The sequence below is a fragment of the Oncorhynchus mykiss genome, chromosome 9 (assembly GCF_057628025.1).
Source record: "Oncorhynchus mykiss isolate SJ-2025 chromosome 9, ASM5762802v1, whole genome shotgun sequence".
NCBI classification, from domain to species: domain Eukaryota; kingdom Metazoa; phylum Chordata; class Actinopteri; order Salmoniformes; family Salmonidae; genus Oncorhynchus; species Oncorhynchus mykiss.
The window spans coordinates 63,090,318-63,106,209 of NC_143030.1; the positions used below are offsets into that span (position 1 = coordinate 63,090,318).

At 39.9% G+C, this 15,892-nt stretch overlaps 1 protein-coding gene across 4 annotated transcripts in view; it reads left to right on the forward strand.

Annotated features, from left to right (window-relative positions):
• The first annotated feature begins 12,415 nt into the window (after positions 1-12,415).
• The window catches only part of LOC110532463 (uncharacterized), a 35,883-nt gene continuing 32,406 nt past the window's right edge, over positions 12,416-15,892 (forward strand). For 2 of the 4 annotated variants that reach the window (XM_036988473.2, XM_021616396.3), the window contains exons 1-2: positions 12,416-12,838; positions 13,824-13,934. In XM_036988473.2, the coding sequence (XP_036844368.2) occupies positions 13,886-13,934 (49 nt within the window). In that variant the 5' untranslated portion in view covers positions 12,416-12,838; positions 13,824-13,885. Of the gene's footprint in view, positions 12,839-12,945; positions 13,271-13,823; positions 13,935-15,892 lie in introns of those variants that run through there. The other 2 variants (XM_036988474.2, XM_090184915.1) reach the window with 1 other exon arrangement.

Below are 15,892 nucleotides of genomic sequence, written 5' to 3' on the forward strand. Positions count from 1 at the left end.
GAGAGGGTTATCTTCTCTCTGCTCTCTCCCCCAAAGGGTTATATACCCCATGTACTGCCCCCACTCCACCCCATGTCCCCACCCCATCTTTAAAGTCACCACAATAGGGTGACACTACCATAGGTCCATCTGATGTCACAAACGCTCTCTCTGTGTGTGATGCATCAACATCCAGTCACTCAGGTGAGTTATAGGGAACTATAAAACGGACCGTGGGTTGTGGGTCTACGCGTCGGGGGCAAAGATGTGCTTTATGATCCCGGCGGATTGATTGACTAGTTTAACTGAATCGGTAAATCGGGTTTGCCCAGGTGTTTAGAATGCCCTGCTCATCTGCCTGTGGAGGGGGACCAGGTGGAGAGACTAGGGCACAAAATTGACTGTTTATTTTATGAATTAATTAACCTGCTACGTGACTTCACTTTCATTAAATCAACCAACTCACTGCGAGACTTACAGGCTTTATGGAACAGCATTTATCTCCCTCACCTCGGCTACCCATCCAAACACATGACTCCCTGGTCACAGTACAATATGATTTTGCTGTTTTACATAATGCATTGAAAGCAGTTAGTTGGGCGTTATATCCTGTAGCCTAATAGGTCATACACCCTACATGAGGATGGAGGTGTTTATGAATATTAGTCAGTGTTACTCCTCTGGAGCAGGTGTCATGTTGTGTCACGGTGGATTATTTGGACTATTCCTCAGTTGCATTGGGGCTGATGTAAAAATGTATGCATACTGTTCCTACATTAAATCACATGACACACGTAACATTATCCCTGATATTCATCCTACAATACAATGTTGGGCCTGAAATGGTCAATTAATTCAGCAGAAGGAAATGAGAATCGAAGTTATGGAGATCTGGGTAACTGCCAAAATAAAGGAAACACCAACACACATGGTCTTAATGGGGCGTGGGGCACCACGAGTCAGAACAGCTTCAATGCATCTTGGCATAGATTCTACAAGTCTATGGAACTCTATTGGAGGGAGGTGACACTATCGTGATATGGTGACTGAGACGGCCATTACATTTTAGTAATTTAGCAGACGCTCTTATCCAGTCTGACTTAGAGTTAGTGCATTCATCTTAAGATATCAAGGTGGGACAACCACATATCACAGTCATAGTAAGTACACTTTTCCTCAATAAAGTAGTTACAGTGGGGCAAAAAAGTATTTAGTCAGACACCAATTGTGCAAGTTCTCCCACTTAAAAAGATGAGAGAGGCCTGTAATTTTCATCATAGGTACACTTCAACTATGACAGACAAAATGAGAAAGAAAATCCGCACAATTGGTGGCTGACTAAATACTTTTTTGCTCCACTGTATGTGCAAAATGGTTCAGGATTATTTTGTTATTTATTTTGGGGAGGGCGCATATGGCTTACATCATTTTCATGCTCATCAAACCATTCAGTGACCACTCGTGCCCTGTGGATGAGGGCATTGTCATCCTATGGGGGCACCATGGTCACCAAAATAATAGCCAGAGTAATTGCCTGCCCAGCATTTTTTTGCATGCCCCTGAGCATGATGGGATATTAATTGCATAAATAACTCGGGAACCACACCTGTGTGGAAGCACCTGCTTTCAATACACTTTGTATCCCTCATTTACTTAAGTGTTTCCATTATTTTGCAGTTACCTGTCTATAAAGTATTTATTTACGGCTCCAGAAGGCCCCTTGGCTCAGATGACATTTGATTGATTAATTGATGCTCAAACTGCTCAATGGGCAAGCTTGTTCTAGCAAGATGTTATATTTGGGAATTTCACTTTTGCCTAGCCCTGCTATAAACCCTCATATTTGTATTTATTATGGATCCTAAATAGGCCAAGAAACAGGCAGATGTAGTCATTGGCTGAGAGTCTAGAGACAGACGGGGTGTGTTCATAGAAGGTAACATTTTGCAACAAAAGTACGTCACCATTTGCAATTGTTTATTTAATTAACAGAGGTCTCTGACATCAGTCCCATGGTCTCTCGTATGATAATGTTTATTTAATTCACAGAGGTCTCTGACATCAGTCCCATGGTCTCTCGTATGATAATGTTTATTTAATTCACAGAGGTCTCTGACATCAGTCCCATGGTCTCTCGTATGATAATGTTTATTTAATTCACAGAGGTCTCTGACGTCAGTCCCATGGTCTCTAGTATGATAATGTTTATTTAATTAACAGAGGTCTCTGACGTCAGTCCCATGGTCTCTAGTATGATAATGTTTATTTAATTCACAGAGGTCTCTGACGTCAGTCCCATGGTCTCTCGTATGATAATGAAGGTGGCGCAAGCGGCCGGTGACATTGACTTACGATTCATAGACTGTTTTAGGGTTATCTGATTCATTTCATTTTGATGGCGGTTTAAAGAGCATGTTTTAATAAAGTATTTAGTTGAAACTGAAATGATTTGTGCTCAGGACTCCAACCGAGCTGATTTAAAAGAGATTTAGTAGAGAAATATCAGAATGTTGTATAGGGTATAGCATTTATAAAAGAGCACAAGTCAATAATCAGAGGTGGCTGGTGGTGGTGTGGGAGACAGACAAAAAACAGCGGGAGGGAAGGATGAGAAGAAGTATCACACCTCCAAAATCATTTTTTACAATTATTTTCTATCAGGATATGGTACATTATCTGGCAGGATTAAAATGGAGCTAAGTACTATGTTTGTTTTTATATCTATAAAGAATGCACATTCATGTATATTTGATGCATATAACTATCTGCTCGTTCCTAAACAGTTCACCCTAAATGTATGGGTGTAGCTGACTTTTGACCTTGTGTGTGCCACACACAACTCTTGCCAGAGACAGAAGAGGAAGTGAGACATCCCACTCGCTGTTTTTTTTTCTTCAATGAAAGTTAATGAACTAAGTAGACCAGACCCAGCTGCTATTGCATTGGTGTCTACACACCCAGTGGTAAACAGCCTTGGTGAACTATCTACCATCTTCGCTCATGCCACTGGCTTGTTGTCACCCATGTCATCCCATGGCCACAGCTTGTTGTTTTTAAATGGCACCAGCAGATGGCAGAAAATGCCTAGTAATTCAAATAACCATTTAACTTAATTGCATTAAAATATAAATGTTAGTTTACATTTGAACTTGTGGAAAAGTTTTTAAAATATACAAATGTAAAGTTGTTTTGTCAAGTTTCAAGTATCGGATGTACTGTAGGCTACAGGATACACACACAAACACATTTATGTAGGATACATATTGTAATGAAACAGCAGGGAGCAGGTCTCGAACCCTCAACCTTATAGCCCGAGGTCCGGCGCACTATCGACTGTGCTGAAAAAGCATGCTGGTGTGGCAGAGTCGATTTCCACGCTTAAAAACCCAGGGTCATTACATTATGTAGCACTACTGCCTATGGGGGGTGATTCATGCCAGAATTAAGCCTTGTGAAGCTACTGATACCTCACCTAACGTCTTCCTAGCGTCATAAAATAACGCCATGAATTAACATGGACTGTCAATGGAGACAAGTTTGTTTCTAAGGCGTCAAACTGCCAACTCGTTCACGTCACGTACACGTCATGTAGACGTATTGTTCAGGTTGCGTAATGTGTCACTGACACGTCACGTCAGTTTGCGTGTAAGAGTATTATGAATGATCTTACCATGAACGCCTTAAAAACGTCTACATGTGTTACGTGCTAGTTTAAGTGTCTGTTTAGTTCATCAATTTCATTTGTTGATTTAGCTAAAATAGGACTGTCACCTCAATGCAAAAATGATTAGGCTACTTGATATCGCAGCCACCATTACTGTGTAGATATGCCTATTTCTCACATCATATAAACACAAGGGCTTATTGGTAGCCTAGTGGTTAGAGCGTTGGGCCAGTAACTAAAAGAATCCCAAAGCTACAAGATAAACTTTTTTTTGTCATTTTGCCCGAGCAAGGCAGTTAACCCACTGTTCCCCGGGCGACAAAAACGTGGATTTTGATTAAGGCAGCCCCTTACACCTCTCTGATTCAGAGGGGTTGGGTTAAATACGGAAGATACATTTCAGTTGAATGCATTCAGTTGTACAACTGACTAGGTAGACCCCTTTCCTTTTCTTTGTTGGAGGTAGCCTAGGGTTGCGGTCCAAACACTTAAAAGACACACCCAAATTAAGTGGACAGTGGACGTATCATGACGTCTAACGAGTATATACTAACAGGGAAAGGGGCGAGAGGAAGGAATGATTTTTAAATGGACCACCCTTGGCCAGAAATTCATCACTGGTTCATCCCGTGATGATTGTGTTTTCAGCCACCAGTAGCTTGTGGGTGCTTTATATGCGCTACAGTCAATTATGAATGCATGTCTACTTGTATTAAATATATAATTATTAATATACTCCTACTGTATGATAGCTAGCAAATTAATTAGCTAACCAACGTTAGCCTGCCTAGCTGGAACTTCTGAAGAAGGAAGATGTTTTATTTAATTTGAATTATGGGGAGTTTTAGGCCCTGGAGTGAACATAATTGTACAGCAATCTCTGACTTCCGACTTCAGTGCGATCAAGACAACTGGGAACTCTGAAAAAAACGAGGTCAGACTGGGATTTTTGTTTTGAACAGTCATCCAACTCGGAATCTCTGGCATCTTTCTCTGAAAATCACTGAGGTCATGATTTGACCTCGTTTCCCTCCCCCACTTCCCAGTTTCCTGGATTAAGACACAATCAGTCACCATGCAATCCTTCGTCTATACATTTCTGTAGAGATGTCTTATGGTTAAAAGCAGGGTTTGAGTTGAGGGGCTATGTGAGGATATAGGCCTTGTTATAGACTTGCAAAAATCATATGCTTCCACTTGTTTGCTTAGCCATAGGAAAAACAACAGTCCAGATTTTATAAAGCGATCTAGGCTATAACAATGATAAACTCCACGATTATTTCCGCAGTCTACTAGTTTATCAAAGGTCTTGCACAGCCTAAACATCACAGGAAAATGTGGATGGTTTATTAAATGCTCTGCAATGTAGAGCTATGCCTAATGCAAAATACCCAAAAGTTAGAATCGGTTTGGGTCTATGAATCAATCAAACAACTTAACAGATAAAAACATGTATTATTCAGGAGAATCCCATTGAATCAGGCTATTAATTTCAGTGCAGTTGCGTTCTTATGCATATCCTTAGACTCAACGGAACCTGATGAAGCCTGAACATTTAAGCTGTTTGTCATTGATTTAGTCCACAATTGCCGACAGATGAAGACCTATATTTAATCTGGAATTGACAAACAAAAGCCTGACTAGGATCACGACTTTCCCCCACGTCATATTTATTACCAATTAGGCTAAATGTACTCCTACTAATTTGCATGGGCTAACCATTGTGATTAATTTTATTTACCATCTTCTGCTTTTTATGAATAAACAGGCATCAGGGTAAACATGACATCATTTCAGTGCCACCCCCACACACACACACATTAATGTTACTTACCTTACAGATCACAAAGTGAGCTATTTTCCACTCCATTCATATGCAAATACATTTGATTCATACACTGGCTTGTCTGGCTGGCATGTTTTCATTTTAAACAGGCATTCCCTTACCTACACTGAAAACATGTTTGTCCTCAATTATGATTAAACAAATAATCTCATTAGTACCCCCTTGTGGTTGAATATATATCTATTGTATGTCTTTAGATGCAATTAATAATGTATAACTAACAAATACCATCAAGGGATACGTTACAATTTACAACAACAAACACCTTGTGAAACAGCTGTGACAACCAATTTAGCAATATTTTAGATTTAAATACATAACCATTGATATTCTTTTGGTACATGTGTATCAATTTACTTTCAGATTTTTTTGTACCCTCACATGGCAATCGTAGACTGAAATACAGAATTATAGTGTGTGGAATAGGGAGAAGGTGGGTCTTGTGTGGATGGGAAGTTCTGCCTGTCACTTGTTTTTCAACAGGTAGTGGACTCGAAGAGGGAAACTGCAAAGTCCAGGCGCTACTGCCCTCTTTGTTCTGAGTGTTTGGAGTGCTAGTGTTTTTAGCTAATCTGTGTATCGCGCATTATGTGCCCAGTATGATAGTTGTCTTGCTCTTTCTTAGCAGATAATGACAACTTGACATAACAGTAGCTGTAGATGATGTAATGAAAAGTTGGAGGGTGGTTGGTAATGCAGGACATCAGGTGGATCCATGTCTGGGTGTTAGGCAGAACCCCTAGGTCCTGGAGAACAGGAGCAGAGTAAAGGGAACAGGGTAGGAGACAGACATAAACAAGCAAACACACAGGTTGAATGATTCAGGTATGTAAAAATAGTTATTTAATTATTTACTTTAAATGTTTGATTAGACATGGATTAATGTTAACGGCAGACAGAAAATAAAGGATGCCTTTCTAATTGTTGATGTCAGTGGGGTTGGGAAGGGATGGTCCTTGGGAAAGGTAGAGAGATGAGTTGTGAGAGAAACTCCAGGGTGGTGTCATGACCACTGGAGTCATACACCTTAACACCTTAACAGTACCTATCTGGAAGTGGCGGTTACTTAACATGACCCAGTGGTTAGCCTTGAGATTGATTATTTGGAGAAACCCCTGGGCCACTGTTGGTACTGCTGACAGCACGGTGATGTCGCCCACCATGAGGCTGAAAATGCAAATAGTTATCTGAGATTTTTTATATTCCCCTTAACGGATGTTGACCCCAGCTAGGAGCGAAAGAGCACCAAGCTTTCCCGGGTCTCGCCTTCTTCCAAGCCAAGTAATTTGCCCAGATGTCAAAGCACTTGGTTCCCTTGATTCTTCTCAGGTGGTTAACCTTTTTCTCATGCGCTCTGTCCATGTTCAGTCTCACCTTTATTGATAATAGAAACAAATGCAATTATATTTAATATTATTACAAATACATCTCTTATATATCTGTTGGAAGGCCAGAAAATAAATGAACAGTGGACAATTTTTACCTGGTCAAAAACCTCCACATCTTTCTCAGTCCGTGCCTGAAGGTGGTCTTTGAAGGAGTTTGAATTTGGTTCGACAACTTCCACCACATCAGGTGGAGTATCACTGACCTCAAAGTGCATTATACAAAAACAGCAAAAGTGAAGTGAATCCAAAAAAAGTATACAACAGTATGTGCAATAATGTTATATACAATTGCATTGTTTACATCAGTTAACTGCTGCGGCTTCCCTCCATATAGCAGGTGATAGAGTGAATACTGTGGAGGCCTGGACACTGCTGTGTTGTGTGCAAAGATAATTACCTTCAGATTGTCTTTCCACCATTCCTGGTACCCATCAAAGTACTTGCCCATGGCAGTCCCGTTGGTCCGTTCATCCAAACGTGGAGTCACCATACAGTACATCTACACATTATACTGTATATAACTCACTGTCCATTTCGAAAAAACTCTAAATTACTGGATGTCTATGCGAAACAATTATACAACCATTACATTAAGCTGACATTAACTAAAACCAACTAGGCTAGAGTTAACTACTATAGCGGTTAACCAAGCAAACTTTGGTTAGCATCAAGCTAGCGAACTGTTAAACGCTATTTTCGTACAAATATTAACACTAACACATTTTATTGTGACATCACATATTTACATATACAGTGGGGCAAAAAAGTTTTTAGTCAGTCACCAATTGTGCAAGTTCTCCCACTTAAAAAGATGAGAGAGGCCTGTAATTTTCATGACAGACAAAATGAGAAAAAAAATCCATAAAATCACATTGTAGGATTTTTTATGAATTTATTTGCAAATTATGGTGGAAAATAAGTATTTGGTCACCTACAAACAAGCAAGATTTCTGGCTCTCACAGTCCTGTAACTTCTTTTTTTAGAGGCTCCTCTGTCCTCCACTCATTACCTGTATTTATGGCACCTGTTTGAACTTGTTATCAGTATAAAAGACACCTGTCCACAACCTCAAACAGTCACACTCCAAACTCCACTATGGCCAAGACCAAAGAGCTGTCAAAGGACACCAGAAACAAAATTGTAGACCTGCACCAGGCTGGGGAGACTGAATCTGCAATAGGTACGCAGCTTGGTCCTACAATGTGATTTTCTGGATTTGTTTTCTCATTTTGTCTGTCATAGTTAAAGTGTACCTATGATACATTACAGGCCTCTCTCATCTTTTTAAGTGGGAGAACTTGCACAATTGGTGGCTGACTAAATACTTTTTTGCCCCACTATATTACCTAAAGTAAAATGAGCCTTTGTTCATAGAAAAGAAAATCACTCTAAAACGTTGAAAATAAAGTACAGTCCCTTCTCGTTTATGTAAACCATTAGCAACCTAGCCTAACTCCATTAACTTACTTACAATGGGAAAAATACCAACCCGTTTTTCACCATGTTACCTCAATATTTTGAGTCTTATTGCATTTTTGCACATTACATACCTGAATTAATAGGGTAAAACGATGAGACAGAGATACGTTTGTTTTCAGAACTAGTCATTCTCCATAATGAAGAAGAAATGTTAGTTAAATATCTCACTAACTCACTTCATTGACGTCACAGCTCCCCTAGCAGCAGTAATTATATACTTACATTAAATGCAAATACCTGGGAGGCAAAATAAACCAAATAAAACATACAAAATATGACCATACACATGTGTGTCACATTCACATGGCAAATGCTTGAGTACCACCTTGACATCTTTGATCTGCTTGCCTCAATAAATGAATACTAGAACATTGGTAGCCAGGATTAGCTAAGGTACCGAGTCGGTGTACAGGTTAGTTGAGGTCATTTGTACATGTAGGTGGGGGTGAAATGACTATACATAGATAATAAACAGCGAGTAGCAGCAGTATACAAAACAAATGGAGGGGGTCAGTGTATATAGTCTCCTAATAATTGTATAATGGTGCAAGTTAGACACATCAACTTTTGTATGCATGTTTTTTAAATTGTATTATTTATCTACGCAAGTCAGTTAAGAACAAATTCTTATTTACAATGATGACCTAACCCGGATGAGCCAATTGTGCGCTGCCCTATGGGAGTCCCAATCACGGCCGGTTGTGACACAGCCTGGAAACGAACCAGGGTCTGTAGTGATGCTTCTAGCACTGAGATGCTGTGCCTTAGACCCCTGCGCCCCACGGGAGTCCCAAGCATGTATTTTTTGTTGGTCCTGTCGATGTTGAGTGATCACACATACCTCAGCACACACAGGCTACTTTGCCTGCTTGCAAATGTGTGTTAAAATTAGGGATGTTTCATAGTATTTCTGATTATCTTAACTCACCACCACCAAATAATTACATTTTTCACAGATATCCACGTAACCATGACTGCTACACTCAGATAAAAAGGTGCTATTTATAAACTAACAGGATTCCTCCGCTGTTCCCATAGGATAACCCTTTTTGGTTATCATGTTGAACATGTTGAACTCTAACCATGCTGCATTTTGGTCCTCCTCTCCTTCCCAGGAAGAAAACTGTTACATACTCCTGTATCTACCTTGTACAATAACGTAATCATTGAATGAAATAGCGTACCCATCCACATTTACAATTTAATTGATCAATAATACTAGCACATACAGTTACATTGTTGTAGAATAGACTATTACTGTATCCACACCATATTAGGATGACCTTTTGTCAGGCATGATTTTACAGTTGAAGTCGGAAGTTTACATACACTTAGGTTGAAGTCATTAACTAGTTTTTCAACCACTCCACAAATTTCTTGTAAACAAACTATAGTTTTGGCAAGTCGGTTTGGACATCTACTTTGTACATGACACAAGTCATTTTTCCAACAATTTAGACAGATTATTTCACTTAATTCACTATCACAATTCCAGTTGGTCAGAAGTTTACATACTGTCACGCCCTGGTCTTAGTATTTTGTGTTTTCTTATTTTGGTCAGGCCAGGGTGTGACATGGGTTAATTATGTGGTGTGTTTTGTCTTGGTTTTGTAGGTATTGGGATTGTGGGGTTGTCTAGAAAAGTCTATGGTTGCCTGAAGTGGTTCTCAATCAGAGGCAGGTGTTTATCGTTGTCTCTGATTGGGAACCATATTTAGGCAGCCATATTCTTTGAGTGTGGGTGATTGTTCCTGTCTCAGTGTTTGCACCAGATAAGGCTGTTTAGGTTTTCATGTTTGTTTGTATTGTTCGTGTTTATCTTTTTATTAAACATTAATTGAAATAACCACGTATTTTGGTCCTCTCCCTCGGAAGAAAACCTTAACACATACACTAAGATGACTGTGCCTTTAAACAGCTTGGAAAATTCCAGAAAATTGTCTTGGCTTTAGAAGCTTCTGATAGGCTAATTGACATCTGAGTCAGTTGGAGGTGTACCTGTGGATGTATTTCAAGGCCTACCTTCAAACTCAGTGCCTCTTTCCTTGACATCATGAGGAAATCAAAAGAAATTAGCCAAGACCTCAGACCAAAAAATCTGGGAGCAATTCCCAAACGCCTACGTTCATCTGTACAAACAATATTACGCAAGTATAAACACCATGGGACTGTGAAGATGCTGGAGGAAACAGGTATAAAAGTATCTATATCCACAGTAAAAACAAGTCCTATATCGACATAACCTGAAAGGCCACTCAGCAAGGGAGAAGCCACTGCTCCAAAACCATAAAAAAGCCAGACTATGGTTTGCAACTGCACATGGAGACAAAGATCATACTTTTTAAAGAACTGTCCTCTGGTCTGATGAAACAAAAATAGAACTGTTTGGCCTTAATGACCATTGTTATGTTTGGAGGAAAAAGGGGGAGGCTTGCAAGCCAAAGAACACCATCCCAACCATGAAGCATGGGGGTGGCAGCATCATGTTGTGGGGGTACTTTGCTGCAGGAGGGACTAGTGCACTTCACAAAATAGATGGCGCCATGAGAAAGGAAAATGATGTGACATCAGTCAGGAAGTTAAAGCTTGGTCGCAAATGGGTCTTCCAAATGGACAATGACCCCAAGCGGCAATCACAAAGCCCTGACCTCAATCCTATAGAACATTTGTGGGCAGACCTGAAAAAGCGTGTGCGAGCAAGGAGGCCTACAAACCTTAGTTACTTAGAAAATACTTAGTTACACCAGCTCTGTCAGGAGGAATGGGCCAAAATTCCCCCAACTTATTTTGGGAAGCTTGTGGAAGGCTACCCGAAACCTTCGACCCAAGTTAAACAATTTAAAGCCAATGCTAGGAAATACTAATTGAGTCTATGTAAACTTCTGACCCATTGGGAATGTGATGGCTGAAATAAATCATTCTCTCTACAATTATTCTGACATTTCACATTCTTAAAATAAAATGGTGATCCTAACTAACCTAAAACAGGGACATTTTACTTGGATTAAATGTCAGGAATTGTGAAACACTTTAGCCAAATACATTTAAACTCAGTTTACGTAAACTTCCGACTTCAACTGTAGGTCTTCCATCGAAGTTGCATGTTGTACCTCGTTTCCCTTCTTCAGTGAAAAGTAGTTATTTCATTTATAATTGAATTAATCCATTAAATAAATACCAGGAACTATAAAAATATTTTCAAATAAACCAAATTTTCCTTAACACAGTAGGACTAAATATTTCCTAACGATATCACAACTTAAATATAGCCTACTGACTACTCAATTGGATCAAGTACATCTTGACAATTATTTTATTGTCTATAATGAAACTATCTGGGGTAGACACTCAAAAATCCCTTCTGCCGCTTGTTTAAAAAAATAATAAAATGAATGTCTGTGTCGCTGCCGAGCTCTCAAATACCGGTGCCAGTCTCTCACTCTACAAACGGTCACTGCAATCCGGATTCCTTGGGACTTTGAAATTTAACCAATTTACATGTATACTTGATAGAGGTATGGACATCCCAAAGATCCCAAATAGCAACTATGAACTCCCCTGAAAGCCGTGAACACAACTCTTATTGGTTGTCTGATGTGGAAGTTGTAACAACACAGTTTGTGATTGGCTGAAAACATTTATATCTGTATACAGAGAGATAAGATAACATAACAAGCCATTAGGTGTTGAGGGAAAGACAGATTATCTATAGATTAGGCATCCTCTTTTCTAGGCCATTAGCCATAACAGGAAATACACAAGCCATAGGCTATAGTACAAGGTGGCTATGTTCCAAAGTCTGCTTGCACAGAAACATTGTACGTTTCTAACATTTATGGTTGAGATTTAATTAATATAAATATAAACTATGCACATTATCACTTTCATTAAACGCGATGCAGGCATCACACAGACCTTAGTAAGGCGTTGGTGTCATGTAAATCAGAAAACGAAACGCAGACTTAGTAAGGCTTTGGTATCATGTAATGTCAGGTGGAACGGTTGCCTAGGCATATATGTCCCTTATCACCCCCCATAACTATCTCCAGCCAAACAACTTCACAGTGAGTGAGCTAAGCTTTTCCTGGGCCTTGATAATGACTCTCAGTTCCATTGCACATAAGAGTCATTGGACGAAGGCGTCTTCTCTGTATAGGGTAGTTTTGCAAATAGCCCTAGCTTGCGCTTGGTCTGAACATTAAACCGCGTCACTTGCGCTATAGTTTTGGAAGCATAATGACCTCGGCGATTTTTTATTATTTTTAGCACACCTTTATGGGGCTAGTGCTCCCACACGGCCATATAACCATGTTACAGCGCGTGTTTACGGAAAACAGACGGAAGACAGTCGACTACCTGCGCTAATTAGCTATCTGAATCTCACCTGTGTGTAAATAGAAGATGGACGCCACAAACGTGTGTCACTGAAAAATACTGTCAGCTGTAACTGTGTCTAAAAAATACGGTTAAAACAGTGTACAGTAAGTATGTATTTTGAATTCGTGAAATAGTTGTTGATGTGATATGAGAGTAGAGGGATTTGTTTCTAGAACTGTACCGCAAAAAATAATCAATCGAATTATCGTTTAGATGGCGTATTGGACTGTTTTGGCTTACAGAATGTGTAAGGTCCTTGGACTATAAAGGAGGCTCATTTAGTCCATTATTTGTCCTTGATGGCGTTCCATCAAACTATCAGCTTTGTTTCATCTAAATAGATGTCTGGAATAGGTGTATCGAATGTATCGGAGACTATGGTGAACGTAAAACGATAACTGCGGATAAGTGTCTGGAAAATAGACAACCGCAACAAAATAATCAAAAGTTTTCTCAACTACCATGTTTACTTGTTGAATGTTATTTTGTGTGCACGAAGGCTACAAACTATATTCAGGGTAGTGCTGCGGATACAGGTAGGTAACAGCTGTAGGTTTTGTTTGTTTTTGTTTGCGCATGTTTTTAGCGATTGATTGAGCTTGACAGACACGCATTAAACCGTTGTTGATCTTTATATTAATTTGACAAAGAGCACGTTGTCTGTATCGCCATTATCATACAAAACAAATACGTAATTGCAATGTTGTGCATTGCCTTTGTAATGGAATTCTGTACGTGTTGTAGCATACTGCTGTGGAAATTCGTTCCGAGTTTCTCGAACTGCATGTAACCGCCATGCAAGTGTTACATGGGTGTTACATTTGTAGCTATTGTCATAATAGTTTTAGAATGTTTAACATACATTTAGTAGAGTTCATATGAATTATGTCATTATAGTGTGTGCTTCAACGGTTTGCCTGCAGTAGACTTCTGTGCATACATAGACACATTTGGACAAAGGATTAAGAAAGTCAAATGCTGAATGTGCCCTCCTTGCAATAACAAAGAGTAACTACTGCAATTCAATGTTGAACATGACTGTTCTATGCTACTGGACTCATTTGTCTTTATGTACCCTTCATTCCCCAGGGTCTCTGTACTCTGATCCGCCCTGAGGGCAATGAGGCTGTGACTGCCATTCTCTAGCAGCCATGACAGAGCTAGAGATTGATCAGTCCCACCTGCCACGGGTCCAGGAAGGTATGTAGAGGACCAGACTCACTGGCCAGACCGTCATGTGTGTGTGTTTAGAAACATAGGTGTAACACATCATTTGATTTGAAAGGCCAGGCCACAGATACCCTGACAGTCCGCCGCCCTCACTAAGACTTAAAAGAATGTGCGACTTCAAATTGCTGTGAAAATAAAAAAGCCAGACCCTCATTACATAGACCCTTGAGGGATTTGGTTAAGGAAGGAAGGCTGGCATTAGTTAGCTACCCAGCATCCTTGTTAAGTGTTTCAGCAGAGGGTTACGTGTTGTTGCCATGTCCCTTTCCACCAGCGCGTTGTTTTGTTTTCATCTGGGATAAGAGGTACTCATGCGATGTCTTAGCATGGCAGGCAGGACTGTACACTGTCAAAGCCCAGACTGGTCTTTAGCATGTGGCAGCAGATAAGAATTGCCTGTAGTGTGATGGCCATTCCAGATACACTCCCTCTCTGATTGCAGCTGAGGGTAGAAGTTGGTCCCACTGGAAAGGTACTGTGTGTGTGTGTGTGTGTTAAAGAGGCCAAGTTTCCTTAACTTGGTACTTTTTTGTTGCCACTTGTTGCAGTACTTTGACACAAAGTTACTGATTTCTACCCATGGGTTCTAATTTTCTTACATTATGAAATTAGTAGGTTGTGGCTTGGGTGGATTAGCTTTTTTTTGGCATTTCTGCATACATGCTAACTCATGAGCAGGACAGCAATAGATTTCCAGATAATTTCCCTTTCTGCTCTTGTTTCCATAGACAATGAGCAGTGTGTTAGTGCATTTTCACGCTTCATTAGGCAGCCAGCTGTAGACTCTGTTGGACCCCTATACTATTCACTAAAACAATAGCAGCATTCAAACATGTCTGATCATGCTAAACTTTCCCTTAGAAATCTATTTTTACTGAAATGTTTTCAGTGTTCTCATTGTTTTACACTGAACAAAAATAAATGCAACATGTAAACTGTTGATCCCTTTTTTCATGAGCTGAAATAAATAATCCCACAAATTTTACATACTCACAAAAAGCTTGTTTCTCTCAGTTTGTGCACAAATTTGTTATCATCCCTGTTAGTGAGCCTTTCTCCTTTGCCAAGATAATCCATCCACTTGACTGGTGTGGAATGTCAAGAAGCTGATTAAATTGCATAATCAATACACCTTGTGCTGGGGACAATAGGCCACTCTAAAATGTGCAGTTTTGTCACACAACACAATGCCACAGATGTCTCAAGTTGAGGCAATGGGCATGCTGACTGCAGGAATGTCCACCAGAGCTGTTGCCAGATAATTTTAATGTTAATTTCTCTACCACAAGCTGCTACCAACGTCGGTTTAGAGAATTTGGCAGTACCATGTGTAACCAAGCCAGCCCAGGACCTCCACATCCGGCTTCTTCACCAACGGGATGTCGCACTTGGTGAGGCAAATGGTGATCACGCCAGATACTTACTGGTTTTCTGATCCACGCCCCTACTTTAAAAAAAGGTATCTGTGACAAACAGATGCATGTCTGTATTCCTAGTCATGTGAAATCCAAAGCCTAATGAAGGCATGCTCGTTCGTCCGTGTGCTCATGTTGATTTTGTCCATCCACACCAGACGTGATCAGGACACGCAGGTTGAAATATCAAAATGAACTCTGAACCAATTATATTAGTTTAGGAACAGGTCAAATCACATGAAACATTCATGGCCATTTAGCTAGCTAGCTTTCTGTTGCTAGCTCATTTGCCCTGGGATATAAACATTGGGTTGTTGTTTTACTTGAAATGCACAAGGTCCTTTTTTTTCTGGCTCTTTGTAGAATTTTGAGTCACACAAAATCGTGTGTTCTCTATGACAACTAATGCACAGATAAAAGGGGAAACATGGGGAGTTTACTAGAAACTAACTTTCAGTCTTCTTATTCTTATGTGGACTTTATATGGCAGGTGGCAACCAAATTTAAGGTGCA